The sequence below is a fragment of the Salvelinus alpinus genome, chromosome 4 (assembly GCF_045679555.1).
Source record: "Salvelinus alpinus chromosome 4, SLU_Salpinus.1, whole genome shotgun sequence".
In the NCBI taxonomy this organism is placed as follows: domain Eukaryota; kingdom Metazoa; phylum Chordata; class Actinopteri; order Salmoniformes; family Salmonidae; genus Salvelinus; species Salvelinus alpinus.
In genome coordinates this window covers 78,049,171-78,071,676 of record NC_092089.1, presented here as the reverse complement: position 1 = coordinate 78,071,676, position 22,506 = coordinate 78,049,171, and the positions used below count along the sequence as shown (strand labels likewise).

The 22,506-nt window shown below is 43.6% G+C and overlaps 1 protein-coding gene across 2 annotated transcripts in view; it reads right to left on the bottom strand.

Annotated features, from left to right (window-relative positions):
- The window catches only part of LOC139574483 (GPI ethanolamine phosphate transferase 2-like), a 123,907-nt gene that overhangs the window by 5,556 nt on the left and 95,845 nt on the right, over nt 1–22,506 (bottom strand). For both annotated transcript variants that reach the window (XR_011674783.1, XM_071399118.1), the window contains exons 11-13: nt 13,338–13,472; nt 12,978–13,152; nt 9,986–10,146 (exon numbers count right to left, since the gene is read on the bottom strand). Coding sequence is in view for 1 of the 2 variants with exons in the window: in XM_071399118.1 (XP_071255219.1) it covers nt 9,986–10,146; nt 12,978–13,152; nt 13,338–13,472 (471 nt within the window). In the remaining variant the exon portion in view is untranslated. The remainder of the gene's footprint in view (nt 1–9,985; nt 10,147–12,977; nt 13,153–13,337; nt 13,473–22,506) is intronic.

Below are 22,506 nucleotides of genomic sequence, written 5' to 3'. Positions count from 1 at the left end.
ATCTCAAAGCTCAGGAGGAGGAACTGCAGCCAGGTAATCTCAAAGCACTGGAGGAGGAACTGCAGCCAGGTAATCTCAAAGCTCTGGGGATGGAACTGCAGCCAGGTAATCTCAAAGCTCTGGGGAAGGAACTGCAGCCAGGTAATCTCAAAGCTCTGGGGATGGAACTGCAGCCAGGTAATCTCAAAGCTCTGGGGATGGAACTGCAGCCAGGTAATCTCAAAGCTCTGGAGGAGGAACTGCAGCCAGGTAATCTCAAAGCTCTGGAGGAGGAACTGCAGCCAGGTAATCTCAAAGCTCAGGAGGAGGAACTGCAGCCAGGTAATCTCAAAGCACTGGAGGAGGAACTGCAGCCAGGTAATCTCAAAGCTCTGGGGATGGAACTGCAGCCAGGTAATCTCAAAGCTCTGGGGATGGAACTGCAGCCAGGTAATCTCAAAGCTCTGGAGGAGGAACTGCAGCCAGGTAATCTCAAAGCTCTGGAGGAGGAACTGCAGCCAGGTAATCTCAAAGCTCTGGGGGAGGAACTGCAGCCAGGTAATCTCAAAGCTCTGGGGGAGGAACTGCAGCCAGGTAATCTCAAAGCTCTGGAAGAGGAACTGCAGCCAGGTAATCTCAAAGCTCTGGAGGAGGAACTGCAGCCAGGTAATCTCAAAGCTCTGGAGGAGGAACTGCAGCCAGGTAATCTCAAAGCTCTGGAGGAGGAACTGCAGCCAGGTAATCTCAAAGCTCTGGAGGAGGAACTGCAGCCAGGTAATCTCAAAGCTCTGGGGATGGAACTGCAGCCAGGTAATCTCAAAACTCTGGAGGAGGAACTGCAGCCAGGTAATCTCAAAGCTCTGGAGGAGGAACTGCAGCCAGGGAATCTCAAAGCTCTGGAGGAGGAACTGCAGCCAGGGAATCTCAAAGCTCTGGAGGAGGAACTGCAGCCAGGTAATCTCAAAGCTCTGGAGGAGGAACTGCAGCCAGGGAATCTCAAAGCTCTGGAGGAGGAACTGCAGCCAGGTAATCTCAAAGCTCTGGAGGAGGAACTGCAGCCAGGTAATCTCAAAGCTCTGGAGGAGGAACTGCAGCCAGGTAATCTCAAAGCACTGGAGGAGGAACTGCAGCCAGGTAATCTCAAAGCTCTGGGGATGGAACTGCAGCCAGGTAATCTCAAAGCTCTGGAGGAGGAACTGCAGCCAGGTAATCTCAAAGCTCTGGAGGAGGAACTGCAGCCAGGTAATCTCAAAGCTCTGGAGGAGGAACTGCAGCCAGGTAATCTCAAAGCACTGGAGGAAGAACTGCAGCCAGGTAATCTCAAAGCTCTGGAGGAGGAACTGCAGCCAGGTAATCTCAAAGCTCTGGAGGAGGAACTGCAGCCAGGTAATCTCAAAGCTCTGGAGGAGGAACTGCAGCCAGGTAATCTCAAAGCTCTGGAGGAGGAACTGCAGCCAGGTAATCTCAAAACTCTGGAGGAGGAACTGCAGCCAGGTAATCTCAAAGCTCTGGAGGAGGAACTGCAGCCAGGTAATCTCAAAGCTCTGGAGGAGGAACTGCAGCCAGGTAATCTCAAAGCTCTGGAGGAGGAACTGCAGCCAGGTAATCTCAAAGCTCTGGGGATGGAACTGCAGCCAGGTAATCTCAAAACTCTGGAGGAGGAACTGCAGCCAGGTAATCTCAAAGCTCTGGAGGAGGAACTGCAGCCAGGTAATCTCAAAACTCTGGAGGAGGAACTGCAGCCAGGTAATCTCAAAGCTCTGGAGGAGGAACTGCAGCCAGGTAATCTCAAAACTCTGGGGGAGGAACTGCAGCCAGGTAATCTCAAAGCTCTGGAGGAGGAACTGCAGCCAGGTAATCTCAAAACTCTGGGGGAGGAACTGCAGCCAGGTAATCTCAAAACTCTGGGGGAGGAACTGCAGCCAGGTAATCTCAAAGCTCTGGGGAAGGAACTGCAGCCAGGGAATCTCAAAGCTCTGGAGGAGGAACTGCAGCCAGGTAATCTCAAAACTCTGGGGGAGGAACTGCAGCCAGGGAATCTCAAAGCTCTGGAGGAGGAACTGCAGCCAGGTAATCTCAAAACTCTGGGGGAGGAACTGCAGCCAGGTAATCTCAAAGCTCTGGAGGAGGAACTGCAGCCAGGTAATCTCAAAACTCTGGAGGAGGAACTGCAGCCAGGTAATCTCAAAGCTCTGGAGGAGGAACTGCAGCCAGGTAATCTCAAAACTCTGGAGGAGGAACTGCAGCCAGGTAATCTCAAAGCTCTGGAGGAGGAACTGCAGCCAGGTAATCTCAAAACTCTGGAGGAGGAACTGCAGCCAGGTAATCTCAAAGCTCTGGAGGAGGAACTGCAGCCAGGTAATCTCAAAACTCTGGGGGAGGAACTGCAGCCAGGTAATCTCAAAGCTCTGGGGGAGGAACTGCAGCCAGGTAATCTCAAAGCTCTGGGGAAGGAACTGCAGCCAGGGAATCTCAAAGCTCTGGAGGAGGAACTGCAGCCAGGTAATCTCAAAACTCTGGGGGAGGAACTGCAGCCAGGGAATCTCAAAGCTCTGGAGGAGGAACTGCAGCCAGGTAATCTCAAAACTCTGGGGGAGGAACTGCAGCCAGGTAATCTCAAAGCTCTGGGGAAGGAACTGCAGCCAGGTAATCTCAAAGCTCTGGGGAAGGAACTGCAGCCAGGTAATCTCAAAACTCTGTGGAAGGAATTTCAAGCCTGGGAAATGATCCCTCCCAAACAAATAAAGGCTCTCTGAGAGCTGCACTGAGGCAGTGGGTGGTAGTGTAATTTAGGGTAGGTGTTGAATCAAACACCTGTGGGTTTGTTTGTCTGCGTGTTCGCATAATCAGTGAGCGTCCCCTCACAAGCCCCCATGTCGGTGCCAACATAAATGACTGTACTCAGCGACACACACTGAATGTGTCCTTCTATATCGCTCTCACAAACAGCCATCAATGCACATAGCACACACATTTTAGGCCAGAAGAAAAGTAGTGAAACAAAGTTCTGGACCTGAACTGTATGATGTTTTATCGCAAATCTCTTTAGCTCACAAACCATGAAGTTTTTTTATATCAACTAACATTTACATTTGTAGCATTTACTCTGACAACGACAATGCTATATGAACAGCTAATCAATGGGGTTTAGAATCTAAACATGATCAAGCACTAAATACATTTTAAACTATGTCATCTGCATAGGTGTGGAAGTTGGCACAATATTCAAAGATGATTTTGCTTAGTGGGAGCCATGTATAAGGAGAGAAGTGGACCAATAATAGATCCCTGTTGGACACTGGTAATACCTGTATACATGTTTAAGTAAAAGTAAAGTGGAACAAGAATAGATCCCTGTGGGACAACAGTAATACCTGTAGACTAGATACCAGCATTTTGACTTTGATACCGATACCCTTTGTAGTATCACAATACTCAATACCACGGCAAAACAATAAGGCCAAAGTCACAGAATGGCACTTGATCCAGACTCGGCTACTGCTCTGTTCAATCGTTGGGCATCTTTTAAGTTCAATATTTTACATCAACATCTCTCCCAAAGATGAGATGACATGGGTCACATTATGCCTAGCGAAAACCAAACACTGCATTCCATAGTAAGAACCGTATACCAATGGTCAAGCATGGTGGTGGTAGTAGTGTGATGGTTTGGGGATGCTTTGCTGCCTCAGGACCTGGACGACTTGCCTTAATAAGGAACCATGAATTCTGCTCTGTATCAGAGAATTCTACAGGAGAATGTCAGGCCATCCGTCTATGAGCTGAAGCTCAGCTGGGTCATGCAGCAAGACAATGATACCAAACACACAATCACGACTACAAGAAAACGTCTAAAAAGCAACAAATTTGAAGTTTTAGACTGGCCAAGTCAAAGTCCAAATCTAATCCCAATTGAGATGTTGTGGTAGGACTTGAAACTAGTAATTGATGCTTGAAAACCCACAAATGTTGCTCAGTTAAAGTAGTTCCGCATGGAAGAGTGGGCCAAAATCCCTCCACAGCGACGTGAGACTGATCAACAACTACAGGAAGCGTTTGGTTGGAGTCATTGCATCTTAAGGTGGTACAACCAGTTAATAAGTGTAAGGGGGCAATTACTTTTTCACACAGGGGCATTGGGTGTTGCATAACTGTTGCATAATAAATATGTAATTGTTGTATTTTGTTCAGTCATGTTCCCTTTATCTAATATTAGGTTTTGGTTGAAGATCTGTTAACATTCAGTATAAAAACATTTACAAAAGTAGAGAAAATGTGAAAGGCAAATACTTTCTCACAGCCCTGTATGTGTGGGTTACAGAGATGAGGTAGTCCTTCAAAAATCATGTTAAACAATATTATTGCACACAGAGTCAGTCCATGCAACTTATTATGTGACTAGTTAAGCACATTTTTAATCCTGAACTTATGGGTTGAATACTTATTGACTCATGTCATTTCAGCTTTTCATTTTTTATTAATTTGTAACAATTTCTAAAAACAGTCCACTTTGACATTATTGGGTATTATGTGTAGGCCATTGACAAAATCTACATTTAATACATTTTAAACTCAGACAAATTCAGGCTGTAACACAACAAAAAGTGGAAAAAGTCAAGGAGTGTGAATATTTTCTGAAGGCACTTTTTCTGTTACTCCTACACCAGAGGCGTATGACGCAAGTTACTGTATTAGGTGTAGTGTACTCTTCAGAGACTATACCCTCAAGGCATGTGTTGCTGTTCTGCTCAAGCTGCCTACGTAGCAGGTAGCATTGACTGCATTGGGAGTGTGTGTGCTCAGCTGTGGCTCCGGTCTGCCAAGCTAGTGTAGCAAACCACAACAATGTAATTATTACAATGATGTTGTGATGCAGAACAGGCCATATTACTCACACGCCTGATTCAACAGATATGTAATTAATCAAGGGATCCAGATTAATCCAACTCATTTTATGCCTAATATCTACGTTTTAACGGAATGCACAGGTGTCATGAAGAAAACTACAGATGATTACATAAAAGGTCTACATAACCAGTAGAAAGACATTTGTCTTGTCTTTGTTGTGGTGATCACATCTCTCAGCTCTATACATCCCCGTTCCTTTGCAGCAGGACAGACCTGCCCGGCATCTGGCGAATTATGTGTCTGTTCATGTCCTGTCCTAGGCAAAGGTCTCTAGCTCCCTGATGAGGTAGTAATTGAAGGGCATTCCCCTCTTTGGAAATGAGTTCAGGCATTAGTCAAGCACCTTCACGCCTGTCCCACACCCGCCCACTCTCCCTTTACTTCCTGTCCTCTTCTTGGGCTGGCTTTAGTATTGATCCAGTGCACTCCCTCTATCATGACCCAGGGAGCAGGACTAAAAAGGGATGACTGCCTGTAAAGGAGTGTGGGATACAGGATGTGCGTCAAGGGATACCACCTATAGAACTCTGGAGCTTTTGAGAATTGTCCCCTTTTGACACTCAAAAACACAGCCCTGGCAATGTGTTTGTACACCACATGTATTTTCCCATTTCTGGGTGCTGTCTGCACAGATTTGACCAGGATATATGTTTGAACAACAGTAGCAAATGTTGGGAAAGGGGGTTATTGAATTCTCTTTGTTTGCTTTGACTACTTTGGAGCACTTTTATCCTGGTGAAAACATGGCCCTAGACAGATCCTATTCAACAGTAATGAAAACTTTAGTTTTATCTTCCCCTGTGGTTTTAGGGTTTCCCGACAAGGGAGGTATTGATCAAAGCCCATTTCCAGTATTTGGTTCTGTAGTGTGGATGCTGATGGGGCATAGTGCATTATAAATGAGCTGCATTGTGTCAGACTACTTAAGAGGTTCATTTATCACGCAGACCTCTCAAACTGCACTTTGTGAGTGGGGCCATTCTGGTGGAAAACGGCAGAGCTGGATGGTGGGGATGGAGGATGTGGACAGGAATAATGAGAATTTACAAATCTCGGTCTGCTCGTATTATGTATGAGATACTCAGAGGGGATGGATTGTGTGACGCACGTTTCCCCAGATGAATCAATTGGTTTATGACAGTGTTACAAATATGGGACTTTACTTGAACTGGCTTCCTGCAAGAGCATATGTAAGGGATAAACAATGACAGGCTGACGTAGGGGGTTTGATGAGGTCCCCGAGGCTGAACTTCACAGTTAACAAACCAACAAACTACCTGTCGTTAATATTATTGATTAAAATAAAGAAGAGGGCCGTCAACTGAGAAGGTGACCAGTCTCAACTTGGCCACAGTTACAGTCTGACACAGACAACATCATCGTAGAACAAAAATTGTCGACATATCAGTGGCTCTTGTTAGGGGGGCACAACTGACTGTCCTTGACTTGACACCAGCACCACGGGTGGTCCTAAAAGCCACCCAGATATGCAAATGGTGACATTTCGTGACATAGCGGAACGCGACTCGGTGACATAGAAGCAGACTCCCAAGGGGCGAGACAGGGAGTAATGGGATTTGGAATGTTCTCCTGCATCCACACTATGATGCTACGTCAAAGAGGGGATGATGTGACAGACAATTCTACCCATTTCTCTGCTTTAATTAATGTGTGTGAATGCATGTGTGTGTATGTGAATGTATGTACAGTACAAGTCAGAAGTTTGGATACACCTACTCATTCAAGGGTTTTTCTTTATTTTGATATTTTTTTTTTTACATTGTAGAATAATAGTGAAGTCATCAAAACTATGAAATAACACATATGGAATCATGTAGTAACCAAAAAAGTGTCAAACAAATCAAAATATATTTGAGATTCTTCAAAGTAGCCATCATTTGCCTTGATGACAGCTTTGCACACGCTTGGCATTCTCTCAACCAGCTTCATGAGGTAATCACCTGGAACGCATTTCAAATAACAGGTGTTCCTTGTTATTTGTGGAATTTCTTTCCTTCTTAATGCGTTTGAGCTGATCAGTTGTGTTCTGACGAGGTAGGGGTGGTATACAGAAGATAGCACTATTTGGTAAAATACCAAGTCCATATTATCGCAAGAACAGCTCAAATAAGCAAAGAGAAATGACAGTGCACCATTACTTTAAGACATGATGGTTAGTCATGAGCAATGGACATTTGACTGGTGGAAATCTGTCCTTTGGTCTGATGAGTCAAATTCTTTGGTTCTAACCGCCGTGTCTTTGTGACACGCAGAGTAGGCGAACAGATTATCTCAGCGTGTGTGGTTCCCACCGTGAAGCATGGAGCAGGCGGTGTGATGTTGTTGGGGTGCTTTGCTTGTGACACTGTCAGTGATTTATATAGAATTCAAGGCACACTTAACCAGCATGGCTACCACAGCATTCTGAAGTAATACTCCATCCCATCTGGTTTGTGATTAGTGGGACTATCATTTGTTTTTCAACAGGATAATGACCCAAAACATACCTCCAGGCTGTGTAAAGGCTATTTGACCAAGGAGAGTGATGGATCAGATGACCTGGCCTCCACAATCACCCGACCTCAACCCAATTGAGATGGTTTGTGATGAGTTGGACTGCAGAGTGAAGGAAAAGCTACCAACAAGTGTTCAGCATATGTGGGAAGTCCCTCAAGGCTGTTGGAAAAGCATTCCTCATGAAGCTGGTTGAGAGAATGCCAAGAGTGTGCAAAGCTGTCATCAAGGCAAATGGTGGCTATTTTATTTATTTGTTTAACACTTTTTTGGTTACTCCATGATTCCATATGTTTTATTTTATAGTTTTGATGTCTTCACTATTATTCTACAATGTAGAAAAATAAAGAAAAACCCTTGAATAAGTAGGTGTGTCCAACCTTTTGACTGGTACTGTATGAGTGTAAGTATATGTGTGTTCACAATTCCCTTTTTCCCTCTCCAAGAGCAGGACTTCAAAGTGGTCGTTTTCATCAATTATTGAAACGCTGGCATGCATTAGGAGAAGGGGTCCCCCATGTTGGACTAGGCTTTACGATCTGCATCGGCTGCATTTCGGAGCTAGTTATCACTCAACCTAATTGGAATTAGATGCCAGTAACAAAGAAGCTTAGAGGCCCCTTTAAAGAAAAAAAACACCCACCCACAAACAGCTTTTTGATATTAACCACATCCTCCATCCCTTCTTTTTTCCATTCCATAACTGTTAGCTTATAGCGCTGTGATTCATACTGTAATGTACATTCAAGACACGGGGTAGCAACACTTATCTCATGTATTAATAATCACGTTCTTTTATCTTATGCTCTTTGAATTGTGCTCTAGGTGGATCACTTGTTGCCGGAATAAAATTAATTAATGAGACAATCAATTAGGGGTGCAAGCGTTAAAACGATGTACAAAGTGTTCCCGGATCAAGGCGATCTCTTGCATCTTTGATGATCACTTTTGCATTTCCAAATAACATCCAGGGGTAGCTTGCTGCGCTGCTGTTTTGAATCCAAAATATATTGGCATGTGGCCAAGGCGTTGTCATGACATTATGATCCTGTCCCAATAATTACACACTGCTAGTCTCATGCTAGACGGGAAGAATATACTGTCCTCTGTTGGGTTACTGTCCTCTTTTGTCTTTATGTATTATGGTACGGTAGTGCTCTATTCAGTTTCCATTCCAGTTCCGTAAATCAGTTGAAATTCCATTCATGAACAATTTAATAACTGGAACGTTTCACCAGCCTCTTGTTTTAGGCCGAATCAATGTTGTGGGTACGACGCCCTCCCTGCACAATAAAATTGTAAAAATGTAATTCAACCTTTATTTAACTAGGCAAGTCAGTTAAGATCAAATGCATATTTACAATGAGGTCCTAGGAACAGTGGGTTAACTGCCTTGTTCAGGGGCAGAACGACAGATTTTTACCTTGTCAGCTCGGGGATTCGATTTAGCAACCTTTCGGTTACTGGCCCAACGCTCTAACCACTAGGGCTACCTGTGAGTACATGGACATCCTCCCTGTACTAAATCATCATGTTCTGAGTACGTGGACGTCCTCACTGCACTAAATCATCATGTTGTGAGTACATGGATGTCCTCCCTGCACTAAATCATCATGTTGTGAGTACGTGGACGTCCTCCCTGCACTAAATCATCATGTTGTGATTACGTGGACGTCCTCCCTGCACTAAATCATCATGTTGTGAGTACATGGATGTCCTCCCTGCACTAAATCATCATGTTGTGAGAACATGGACGTCCTCCCTGCACTAAAACATCATGTTGTGAGTACGTGGACGTCCTCCCTGCACTAAATCATCATGTTGTGATTACGTGGACGTCCTCCCTGCACTAAATCATCATGTTGTGATTACATGGATGTCCTCCCTGCACTAAATCATCATGTTGTGAGTACATGGATGTCCTCCCTGCACTAAATCATCATGTTGTGAGAACATGGACGTCCTCCCTGCACTAAATCATCATGTTGTGAGTACGTGGACGTCCTCCCTGCACTAAATCATCATGTTGTGAGTACGTGGACGTCCTCCCTGCACTAAATCATCATGTTGTGAGTATGTGGACGTCCTCCCTGCACTAAATCATCATGTTGTGAGTACATGGATGTCCTCCCTGCACTAAATCATCATGTTGTGAGTACGTGGACGTCCTCCCTGCACTAAATTATCATGTTGTGAGTACATGGACGTTCTCCCGGCACTAAATCATCATGTTGTGAGTACATGGATGTCCTCCCTGCACTAAATCATCATGTTGTGAGTACATGGACGTTCTCCCTGCACTAAATCATCATGTTGTGAGTACATGGACGTCCTCCCTGCACTAAATCATCATGTTGTGAGTACATGGACGTCCTCCCTGCACTAAATAATCTGTTTCAAGGCTTTCAATCTACCAAATCTTCTACTTCATCATTGGTCTGCTACAGTAAGACAAACAAGCTCACAAGATAAACCCATGGTTAGCTGGTACCTGGGCTGTGTATGTTCGAAATAATTAACTTATGAATGTATCATCACTAATGACACTTACTGGTGTGAGGGGGCTGAGTGTACAGTAACTGACCTCTTCTCTGAGCTGAGGTAGCAAACCAGGTGGGCAGCCCAGAGCAGGGGCCCGGCATACGTGCTGAGGGCGGTGAGGAAGAAAGCCGGGGCCTCTACGTAGCTCTCTAGTCCCACGAAGCCCACCGAGATGTCAACCGTGGCAATGCTGTTGGAGTTCCCCTACAGACAAACAGCCAGCCAAACAGAAGATTTATTAAGTTTTATTAAGCTTCATTTTCACACCTAACCTTAGTTTACTTAGCTAACATAGTAGCTAAATAACGTAGCTTAGTTAGCTAAAGTAGCTAACATACAGTAGCTAGTGTAGCTAAATACATTAGCTAATGTGACTATTTAAGTTAACAGAATGTAGCTAAGTTGGGTAACGTAGCTAACTAAGTAAGCTAACTTCAACTACATCTGACTTAACCTTGGGTAAAATTAATATATGAAGATTACGGAATACACTCAATGTTAACTTTCGAAAGGAGTCAGAAGCTGATACTATTAAAATGTGTCGGTCTCCTGCATGCTCCTCCACTTCGCAGGTAGCTATTCAGAGCTTGCTGTCTGTCACCTCACTGGCCTTGTAAGGGCTGCAGTGATGGTATAAAAACTCCCATCCACCTCGTCTCTCCTCCCCACTGTTTTTGGCCCAGTCTCTCATTCCGCTTTTCCATTTCCTGACGAGGGTTCAGGTGTGATGGAAGAGCTTTCGCGATTGCTGCGGGAGCTGAATTAATTCACCGGCTGATGAGGGCCACTAGCTCCCCTCTCTCTTGCCTGGAGGGGTACATGGATGGAGTGAGTGCATGCGTGCGAGTGCGAGTGAAAGGACCCATTCTGTCAAAGAGCCTGACTAAGCCACCCTCCAACGGACAAACTCAACACCATATTTTAGTGGATCAATTAAACCATTGAATCATGTATGTTCCACAGTTCCACAGGGCCGACCATGGAGTGGCTACAATAGGAGTTTTAGGACATTGGACTGCTCAGCTTGGCCTACAGTAGGGCTGGTTTACAGCTTTGTTGAGACTAACCATTACCCAGGGTCAATCATTTCACGTATGGGCACCTAAAGTGGTAATTGGTAATTCCTGACCCCTTCAAAATGATCTGAGAGTGGTAATTAAGTGACAAAATCAAGGGGTTGGAGGAATTCGGGGACGCCAGAAAATGTTTTATTTGCTGAACACTGGGGCTGTGTGTGTGTGTGTGTGTGTGTGTGTGTGTGTGTGTGTGTGTGTGTGTGTGTGTGTGTGTGTGTGTGTGTGTGTGTGTGTGTGTGTGTGTGTGTGTGTGTGTGTCTCGGGATGTTAGGTATTGTGACGGCAAAATATAATTGTACACTTGATTATGTTCACTGAAACAGAAAGACATGAGGAAATCTAGAAGACAGTGATCTCTTCTATCCTGCATGAAAAAGTGACCTACTTACACACACATATAGTTGAAGTTGGAAGTTTACATACACAAAGGTTGGAGTCATTAAAACTCGTTTTTCAACCACTCCACACATTTCTTGTTAACAAACTATAGTTTTGGCAAGTCGGTTAGGACATCTACTTTGTGCATGACAAGTAACTTTTCCAACAATTGTTTACAGACAGATTATTTCACTTATAATTCCCTGTATCATAATTCCAGTGGGTCAGACGTAGACCACAACAAGACAAGAAATCAGCCAAGTCCTCAGAAAGAAAATTGTAGACCTCCACAAGTCTGGTTCATCCTTGGGAGCAATTTCCAAACGCCTGAAGGTACCACGTTTATCTGTACAAACAATAGTACGCAAGTATTAACACCATGGGACCACGTAGCCGCTCAGGAAGGAGACGCATTCTGTCTCCTAGAGATTAACGTACTTTGATGCGAATAGTGCAAACAATCCCAGAACAACAGCAAAGGACCTTGTGAAGATGCTTGAGGAAACAGGTACAAAAGTATCTATATCCACAGTAAATCAAGTCCTATATCGACATAACCTGAAAGGTCTCTCAGCAAGGAAGAAGCCACTGCTATAAAACCGCCATAAAAAAGCCAGACTACGGTTTTCAACTGCACATGGGGACAAAGATCGTACTTTCTGGAGAAATATCCTCTGGTGTGATAAAACAAAAATAGAACTGTTTAGCCATAACGACCATCGTTATATTTGGAGGAAAAAGGGGGAGGCTTGCAAGCCGAAGAACACCATCCCAACCGTGAAGCACGGGGGTGGCAGCATCATGTTGTGGGGGTGCTTTGCTGCAGGAGGGACTGGTGCACTTCACAAAATAGATGGCATCATGAGGAAGGGAAATTATGTGGATATATTAAAGCAACATCTCAAGACATCAGTCTTGGTCGCAAATGGGTCTTCCAAATGGACAATGACCCCAAGCATACTCCAAAGTTGTGGCAACATGCCTTAAGGACAACAAAGTTAAGGTATTGGAGTGGCCATCACAAAGCCCTGACCTCAATCCTAAAGAAAATTTGTGGGCAGAACTGAAAAAGCGTGTGCGAGCAAGGAGGCCTACAAACCTGACTCCGTTACACCAGCTCTGTCAGGAGGAACGGTCCAAAATTCACCCAACTTATTGTGAGAAGCTTGTGGAAGGTTACACGAAACGTTTGACCCAAGTGAAACAATTTAAAGGCAATGCTACCAAATACTAATTGAGTGGATGTAAACGTCTGACCCACTGGGAATGTGCTGAAATAAATCATTCTCTCTACTATTATTCTGACATTTCACTTTAAAATAAAGTGGTGATCTTAACTGACAGGGAATTTTTACTAGGATTAAATGTCAGGAATTGTGAAAAACAGAGTTTAAATGTATTTGGCTAAGGTGTATGTAAACTTCCGACTTCAACTGTACCTCGTTCACATCTTCATTTAGAAAAGGACTTCATCTGCTGTGTCTGCTTTGCACTCAAAATAAGAGATTTAATCGTTTTTTCCCTCATGCTTTTAAATATTTTGGGGGGAGTGCAGATTCCCCTCATCTAACGGTCCCTTACCTGGAAGTAGAAGAAGGCCTGTCCAAACCAGTAGTGCATGATGGTAGTCTGGGCAGCGTCGTAGTGGAGCTTCTTCCAGATGAACTGGGCCATCAAAGTCTGGACCAGCAAGCAGCAGCACAGCACCGGCAGGTTGTGGGCTCGGAACAACAGGGCCACCAACAGAACCACACCACTATAATAAGGTTACTTTATTGTCCAATAACTATGCTTAATGAGTGAATAAGACAAATAAGTGGTTCTAAGCTGACTTGCATGGTTAAATAAAGGTTGAATAAAACAATGTACACAGGATTCAAACTTGCCACCTACCGATTGCTAGCCAGCCTCTCTAAGCTATTTGCCATGTAGGCTACCTACCTGTAGATTTCCCATAAGCCCCTGCTCTTCAGCCGGGCATCGGCTGTGATGACCTGGGACCGCAACAGGTCCTTGGAGCCCGTGAAGAGGATGCCCAGGACGAAGACATACACAAAGCGTGCCTCCACGGTCCCCCTGAGGAGAAAAGAGATGGAGTTTAAAACATTGTTCAAGATACTCAAGTGTCCAAGGGCTGGCCACTCCATCTGAATGGCCAATAACCTGTTACTAGCCCCAGGTCCAGTTCAGATGTGAATTAGTTTGACTTTATTGTCTTTCTTTGTTGATGTAACATGTTTTGTCAGTTATTTTTCTGCTGTGCTGCAGTTTCCACAAAACTTTTTAAAAAATACAGAAACACCTTCAACCTGCATCTGCAGTTGCCCTTACAAACAACACTTTTCATTACAAAACTGCCCCATCTTGTTAAATAAGGCAGCCATTTCGTGCCTCACTAGACATCAGGTATCTCCATGGAGAGACGTGAGAAGTTCATCTGTTTATTTATTTATGAGTGTTTTACTCTCTCATGGGCCCAGAGGAAAAGAACACGGATAGATAAGGTCAAGTCTCCATTTGACAGCATAAAGGGGAGGTGAGTAGAGCTAAGTATACTCTGCTCAAACCTGGAGACAAACCTGGAGAATGAGGCCCAGTAGTGGGAAAAGATATGTTGACTTACTAACCCAAAACAATGTGTTGAGATCTTACAAAGTGAGCTTGCACACTTCAGATAATAAAAATCCAGACTTTTCCCCAAGCTAACGGATTCATTTTCAACACCTCAACCTTTCTTGTTTTCAGCAAATATTGTGAGATGACTGATTCATAGTTCATGTGAGTGCTGATGGTCAATATTTGTATTGTTATAGTTGAGATGTTTTTGGTCTATCTTGCTAGGCATAGCCTATTTTCATACAGTACGTATCTACCTTGTATCCATGAAGTTCAAGAAGTCCAGACCTTCAGACTGTAGTGTACAATTCCATACTTTTTAAAAGTCTTGAAAATGGCTATTTGCCCGTAGATTTTTCACACTAAGACCTGAGCAAGCACCCTGTACACAAGATATAAGACATCTGGATTCTAGATAGGTTTGGGAGATGAAGGGCAAGCCAAACTAGAAACTGATATGATGGTGGTAAGTACACAGACAGTCATCACACAGAGCCCCTCTTATTATGACAGAGAGAACTACACTGTTATCATTTCACACTTCAGAAAATCAGACAAACACCACTAACCTGGTATAAAAAAAAGACTAAGTAAAGAAAGGTCAATACAAAGTCAGCTCCCCAGCCTTTTGAGTCAAATTAATGTGGATACACATACATAAGTGTGTTAGACATAGCAGAAGACACAAGGACATGTGCTTTGACTAAAACCCATACGGGTGAATGATCCTGATTCCTGTGCCTGTTCTTATGGAACGCACAACATTTTCTATGTCTTCGCTCATTGGGAAAAGGTACGACAACAGGAGACGACACATAGCCTCCTGGCACGTAACCATGGAGACAGGGTTGTGTGAACAGAAGTCAGGAGTTTTTAGTGTGAGAAGCCTTAGGAGAGACAGAGTGCAGACAGTCAGTCTGCCAAACAGCAAACAGACCGCCCACCCCCCACACCCCCTCACACCTTAGTACAATATCAGCCTCTCTTTGTGTGTGAGAGAGTGTGTGTGTGTGTGTGTGTGTGTGTGTGTGTGTGTGTGTGTGTGTGTGTGTGTGTGTGTGTGTGTGTGTGTGTGTGTGTGTGTGTGTGTGTGTGTGTGTGTGTGTGTGTGTGTGCGCAAGAGAGAGAGATAGAGAGAGAAGCATGGTTAAGAATATGAAAATGAGCACTGACAAACTACCAGCTAGTGAATAAACATGAACCTAAACAAACTAAAAATACCATGGATTTTGGTGCTGCAGCAGTTGTTACTGCTAGCTACTGTACCTAGGGAAGGAGAGGCAGAGGAGAATGAGGTTACAGCTCATTATCAATAAAACCACGCTTAACTAGCGGGCAAAACATGTTGAAATGACAAGAGCAAAACTGCTTTTATGATGTGATTTAAACCTGCTTTGCCCGCTGGGAAAGCCGTCACCAGGTAAACCTCACTTCCTAAATAAACAAAGTGTCGATAAAAGTAAAACACTCAACCCCCATTCATTTAGACAAATTCAACAAGGAAATAAAAAGAAGAACGTGAATCTTCCAGACACTAATCAGCCTTACAAACAGCCTTCTCGTCAAATATGACTAGACTGACAGCGTGTCCCCCAAAGGGACCAAACATCCTTGAGTTTTAAGGAGCCTGGAGTGATAGGAGTGGAATAAGGGTCTGGTTCACTAGGAGAGGGAGTCAAGCAGGTGTTGCCAATGTATTATTAATTCACCGTTTTTTTTATTGCAACCCTCGTCCCTCAGATGAATGGCAAGCAGTTCCTTCTAACCCTGGAGTTGTGCTAGCTACAGCTCTCGCGTTTATATTATTCACATTTTTTATCCACACACAATTAGATGTGGAGAGAATCCTTCTTGGTTTTTATGCTAAGCATGACTGGAAATCCTCTTCTTGTTGGATTTATGCTAAGCATGACTGGACATCCTCTTCTTGTTGGATTTATGCTAAGCATGACTGGACATCCTCTTCTTGTTGGATTTATGCTAAGCATGACTGGAAATCCTCTTCTTGCTGGATTTATGCTAAGCATGACTGGAAATCCTCTTCTTGTTGGATTTATGCTAAGCATGACTGGAAATCCCAGTCTTGTAGGATTTATGCTAAGCATGGCTGGAAATCCCAGTCTTGTAGGATTTATGCTACACATGGCTGGAAATCCCAGTCTTGTAGGATTTATGCTAAGCATGGCTGGAAATCCCAGTCTTGTCGGATTTTTGCTAAGCATGGCTGGAAATCCCAGTCTTGTAGGATTTATACTAAGCATGGCTGGAAATCCCAGTCTTGTCGGATTTATGCTAAGCATGGCTGGAAATCCTCTTCTTGTCGGATTTATGCTAAGCATGACTAGAAATCCCAGTCGTGTTGGATTTATGCTAAGCATGACTGGAAATCCCAGTCTTGTAGGATTTATGCTAAGCATGGCTGGAAATCCCAGTCTTGTAGGATTTATACTAAGCATGGCTGGAAATTCTCTTCTTGTCGGATTTATGCTAAGCATGGCTGGAAATCCCAGTCTTGTAGGATTTATGCTAAGCATGGCTGGAAATCCCAGTCTTGTAGGATTTATACTAAGCATGACTGGAAATCCCAGTCTTGGCGGATTTATGCTAAGCATGGCTGGAAATCCCAGTCTTGTAGGATTTATGCTACACATGGCTGGAAATCCCAGTCTTGTAGGATTTATGCTAAGCATGGCTGGAAATCCCAGTCTTGTCGGATTTTTGCTAAGCATGGCTGGAAATCCCAGTCTTGTAGGATTTTTGCTAAGCATGGCTGGAAATCCCAGTCTTGTAGGATTTATACTAAGCATGGCTGGAAATCCCAGTCTTGTCGGATTTATGCTAAGCATGGCTGGAAATCCTCTTCTTGTCGGATTTATGCTAAGCATGACTAGAAATCCCAGTCGTGTTGGATTTATGCTAAGCATGACTGGAAATCCCAGTCGTGTCGGATTTATGCTAAGCATGACTAGAAATCCCAGTCGTGTCGGATTTATGCTAAGCATGACTGGAAATCCCAGTCGTGTCGGATTTATGCTAAGCATGGCTGTGGGACTGATTTGTTAACTGTGAGGATACGGAAGAATCAAAGAGTGCGTGGTTCGACAGGTTGCTGGTTCGAATCCACACGCCTACTAGTTTAAAAAAATCTGTCAATGTGCACTTGAGCAAGGCACTTAACCCTACTTGCTCCTGTAAACCACTATGGATAAGAGTCTGCTAAATGACTCAAATGTAAATGTGTGTTGGGATTTTCCACAGGCGTTTGTGTGAGGGCTTGAGTTAGATGATATTGCTCAGAGCAACACAATCAGCAAATGAAATGAGCTGGAAATATGACAAACAAATGCCATGCTGAGGCCAGTGTGTGTTATTTGGTATGAGTGGCACAGATGGGTAGAGAACGAGAAAATGCCGACATGATGCCAGCCCCCTCGCTCTCTCTCTGCAGTGAGGAGGCACATGCTCTCAGGGGAAACCACACACAGAAATGAAATCCTGGTATTTTGATGCTGGCAGAACAACCATGCTAATAATACACTTGAATAAACTGACCAAGTCCATACCAAAAAACAAGAGGAAGTCTCTGAAGGTTTCTGGAAACCATGGACTGCAGTCTGTCTGTCTGCCTGCCTGTATAACTGGTTATTAAACAAGGTGTGTATCCTCACTAGCTTGACTGATGACAATATCCCACGTGATGACAATATCAGTCATCAAAATGCCATAACTGCCATCTTGGAGTAGAGCACAATGGATCAGTCAACTCTGTGTTGTTGTATGTGTCGAACTGCTTTGCTTTATCTTGGCCAGGTCACAGTTGTAAATGAGAACTTGTTCTCAACTAGCCTACCTGGTTAAATAAAGGAGAAATATATATATATTTTTTAATAATTTTAAAAAAGAGAGGAGGACATGTCTCAAAAGCCAGAGACACCTGCCAAGAAATCTAGCATTAATGTCACTGACAGATTGCAAAGCTTATTGGGTAATGATAATTTTGTGTCACTTTTTGGGAGAACAGTTTAACTAGACACCTGCGTTCATTATTTGCTTCATTATTTGCTCGGTATGAAGAAAACATGAGAAACTGACATTGACAAACAGTAGTATCCTGGGTGCTCAAAGGCTTCTAGATTTTTTTTTCAACAGATGTCATAGCCACGCAAAAATGAAAATATGATCTAAACTAATTTAGTGAACAATTTAACAAATACTGGAAAGAATGTAGAAATACATCGTTTGAACATGGTCCTAGTTGATTCTGAAGTAATTATATGGTTGTGACAGAGGGAGGCTTAGAACAGGGGATTGTGGAAAGGCTATAGGCTGAATGTGCGTATGAGCCAATGATAGCTTCATTCTTATCCAGGATTGTCTTTAGAGAGAGAGAGATTGAGCCGTTGCTTATCATACCATGACACCTGCAATCACCTCAGGTGTGTTTTGAATGCTTTGTGTGTGCGTGTTCACGCACGTGTGTGTGCATGTGTGTACTCAAGAGGTTCTGATGAGAGCCTGGAATTAATTTGCAACTTCATGAGGGATCTGCATGAATAAATGTTCCCAAATGAAGTGTCAGCACAACAAACATCTAATCAGGATCAAATAAAGGGGCTGCTTTGGGGAGGTGTTGAGCACTGCAGGAACCAATTGAGATGGTACTAGAAAACAGCCACAAACACTAACAGCGCTTTGACAGAACACACTCAACAGAACTTTTAAGATATTTCAGTCATTTTTGACACCTCGATTGAAGTGGTGTGTAGGTTCCATGTGCTCTGCAGTACATGTATTTTGAGTCATTTATGGAAACTAACTCAGGTTTAGTGGCAACTCTTACGCTTAGAAGCAAGTGTTCTTGTAATAAATTGTCCAAACTATCAAGCTACAACCTTGATCTCTCATTGAAACGTTCATCGCTACAGTACTCACCCCCTCTCTGAACAAGGTGGTTCTCTAGCATAATGAGAAACATGACATTAGCCTGGGTTTGAAGGAGGGTCACCTTTGTTCAAGTATCTCTCAATCTTTACATTTCTTCACAGGAATGGCAACATAAAAGATGGGATATGAAAGAAAAACTCCAGAAGAATGGAACTGAATTAGCGCCGGGAGTGATGATGTTCTGGAGCAAACGCTATGACATCTCAGAGACTACTAATGTCACTATGCAATAATGCTATTTGGAACAATGAAAGCATCCTCTACATTGTTTACATTGTTTCAACTCTGGTGCTTCACTGCAATTGTGTGTGTTTTCTGGGGGTGTTGGAAATAGAACAGAAAACACACAATTCTATTCAGTATGGTGCTGTAACACAAGTCAAGTGTGTTCAGATAACACAGTAGCCTCCCAGGGTCTCTGGGAGACGTATTTCATCACAGAGACATCGGCGGCCCTTAAGCCACTCCTGTAATTCATATTAACTGCACTGGGCTGAGATATTATTTCACGTTGCCATTTAACAAGGGGATGACTTAACAGTGGGGCAGATAACTGCTTGTCACAAAGACTGGACAGTCTTGCCTGCAACTGGAGTATTCTACAATCCAAAGATGTCACAAATGACATTTACATTAAAAGCCGATCACATTTCACATTCAGATGTGGGCATTCCGGGGCCGGGCAATGTATTGTGTGACACCTGATGAAGCCAGCAAAACATGTTGATTACATTTAGGATTAGCTGAGCTAGTATTAGTCAATGTGGTAACCTGCACTTTTATTTTCCTACTAGCACTGTCTTTGCTGATAATTTCTTTATTGAGGAAAGATTTGCATGCTACGACTGTGATATGTGGTTGTCTCACCTAGCCATCTTAAGATGAAAGCACTAGACAAGAGCGACCGCTAAATTACAAAAAATTTAAATGAGGTACAACAAACACACAACAGTTTTAATACTGGCCTACCAATTCTATAATGATGTGAGGTGAATTGTAACATAAAACAACATGGGAAAACCAAAAATAAATAACAAGCAGAATCAAAAACAGCTAATAAAATGTGAAACTATTACAAAAAAGCTGGACGATTCAAAGTGCCTCTTAAACCATCTAACAGTTTGTACATATTATTTCCCAGAATGGCTTTCCTTGCACCGGAGCTACATGGTGACAATTTTCCTTTTTTGAATGACAATACAAATGGTCTGATTGATGACCCCATCTTGTGGGGAGGGGGGGAGGACTCGGCAGCCTCTGCTGGGCTACATAAATCCTGGCCGTTCATCAGGCTGAGGACGGGCGGCACGACATCGAAACGTGAAACAGCAGGAGACCCATCAATTCCAAGGCGTTTTTCCCCAACATTTTTACAGTCGACTCTACAATGCTCTTTTGGAGAATTTGGTGGAACATTTCCTGATGTGCAAAAGGCGAAGAAAGAGTGAAGAAAGGAGAGAGAAGGAGGAATAGAGGAATAAATAAATAGGGCCATTAACTCGATCCCTACAGATGTCATATCTTAATTTGACCCATTTCGTCACAGGAGGAAAATAATCCTGCAGCAGGAGGATTTGAATATCTGAAGAAATATTTAGAATCGCCGCCAAGGGGCAGGTGGAAGCGGTATTTCTATACAATGCACACCGTACCTTATGTAGGCTAGGTGCAGGCTACAGCGTGTCTTCTGTGAATTCTTATGTGGATTATAATAAATGGGCATATTTGTAGGGGGGTAGATATATTTTTGTTAGGGAAAATCTTTTTATTTTTTTGATCAGTTTTATTATATGTTCAAGGCAAGCAATAGGCAGAATAAATGATTGGTTTCCTCAGTGTCTGTGTGGTCAAGCGGTCACAGCCACTGACCACAGCAGATATGCCAGAGCCGACGTGTTCGAAACCAGCCCAATGCCCTTTGACTCATGGATGAACATCTACTTTTGACACATTAATTCCCACTGGTTAAAGGGTTAATTCCACGTGGTTACACGGTTAAAACAGAAACCACTCAATGGGTAAAAGTGTAAGCATTAATTCAGAGTGTTTAAGGTTTTGGTTTGGGGAAGGCTTCAAATAAAATTATAAAAAATGATGTGCCTATGTACAATACATAGTTTTTCAATCAGCATACACTATATGAGCAAAAGTATGTGGACACTCGTCAAACATCTCATTCCAAAATCATGGGCATTAATATGGAGTTGGTCCCCCATTTGCTTCCATAACGGCCTCCACTCTTCTGGGAAGGCATTCCACTAGATGTTGGTACGTTGCTGCAGGGACTTGCTTCCATTCAGCCACAAGAGCATTAGTGAGGTAGGGCACTGATGTTGGGCGATTAGGTCTGGCTTGCAGTCGTCTTTCCAATTCATCTGAAAGTTTTTCGATGGGGTTGAGGTCAGGGCTCTGTGCAGGCCAATCAAGTTCTTCCACACCGATCTCGACAAACCGTTTCTGTATGGACCTCAGGGACATTGTCATGCTGAAACAGGAAAGGGCCTTCCCCAAACTGTTGCTACAAAGTTGGACGCACAGAATCATCTAGAATGTCATTGTATGCTGTAGGGTTAAGATTTCCCTTCACTGTAACTAAGGAGCCTAGCTCGAAACATGAAAAACAGCCCCAGACCATAATTCCTCCTCTACCAAACTTTACAGTTGGCACTATCCTTTCGGGCAGGTAGCGTTCTCCTGGCATTCGCCAAACCTAGATTCGTCCATCGAACTGCCAAACGGTGAAACGTGATTAATCACTGCAGAAAACGTGTTTCCACTGCTGCTTGGCCATGGAAACCCATTTCATGGAGCTCCCGGTGAACAGTTCTACTGCTGACGTTGCTTCCAGAGGCAGTTTGGAACTCGGTAGTGAGTGTTGCAACTGAGGACAGACGATTATTACATGCTATGCGCTTCAGCACTCGGCAGCCCAGGTCTGCGGGCTTGTGTGGCTAACCACTTTGCGGCTGAGCCATTGTTGCTCCTAGACGTTTCCACTTCACAATAACAACACTTACAATTGACTGTGGCAGGGCTGAAATTTGACAAACTGACTTCTTGACAAACTGGCATCCTAAACTCAGCAAAAAAAGAAATGTTCCTTTTCAGGACCCTGTCTTTCAAAGATATTTCATAAAAATCCAAATAACGTCACAGATCTTCATTGTAAAGGGTTTCACTGTTTCCCATGCTTGTTCAATGAACCATAAACAATTAATGAACATGCACCTGTGGAACGGTCGTTAAGACACAAACAGCTTACAGACGGTAGGCAATTAAGGTCACAGTTATGAAAACTTAGGACACTAAAGAGGCCTTTCTACTGACTCTGAAAAATACCTAAAGAAAGATGCCCAGGGTCCCTGCTCATCTGCGTGAAAGTGCCTTAGGTGTGCTGCAAAGGAGGCATGAGGACTGCAGATGTGGCCAGGGCAATAAATTGCAATGTACGTATTGTGAGACACCTAAGACCGCGCTTCAGGGAGACAGGACGGGCAGCTGATCATCCTCGCAGTGGCAGACCACGTGTAACAACACCTGTACATGATCG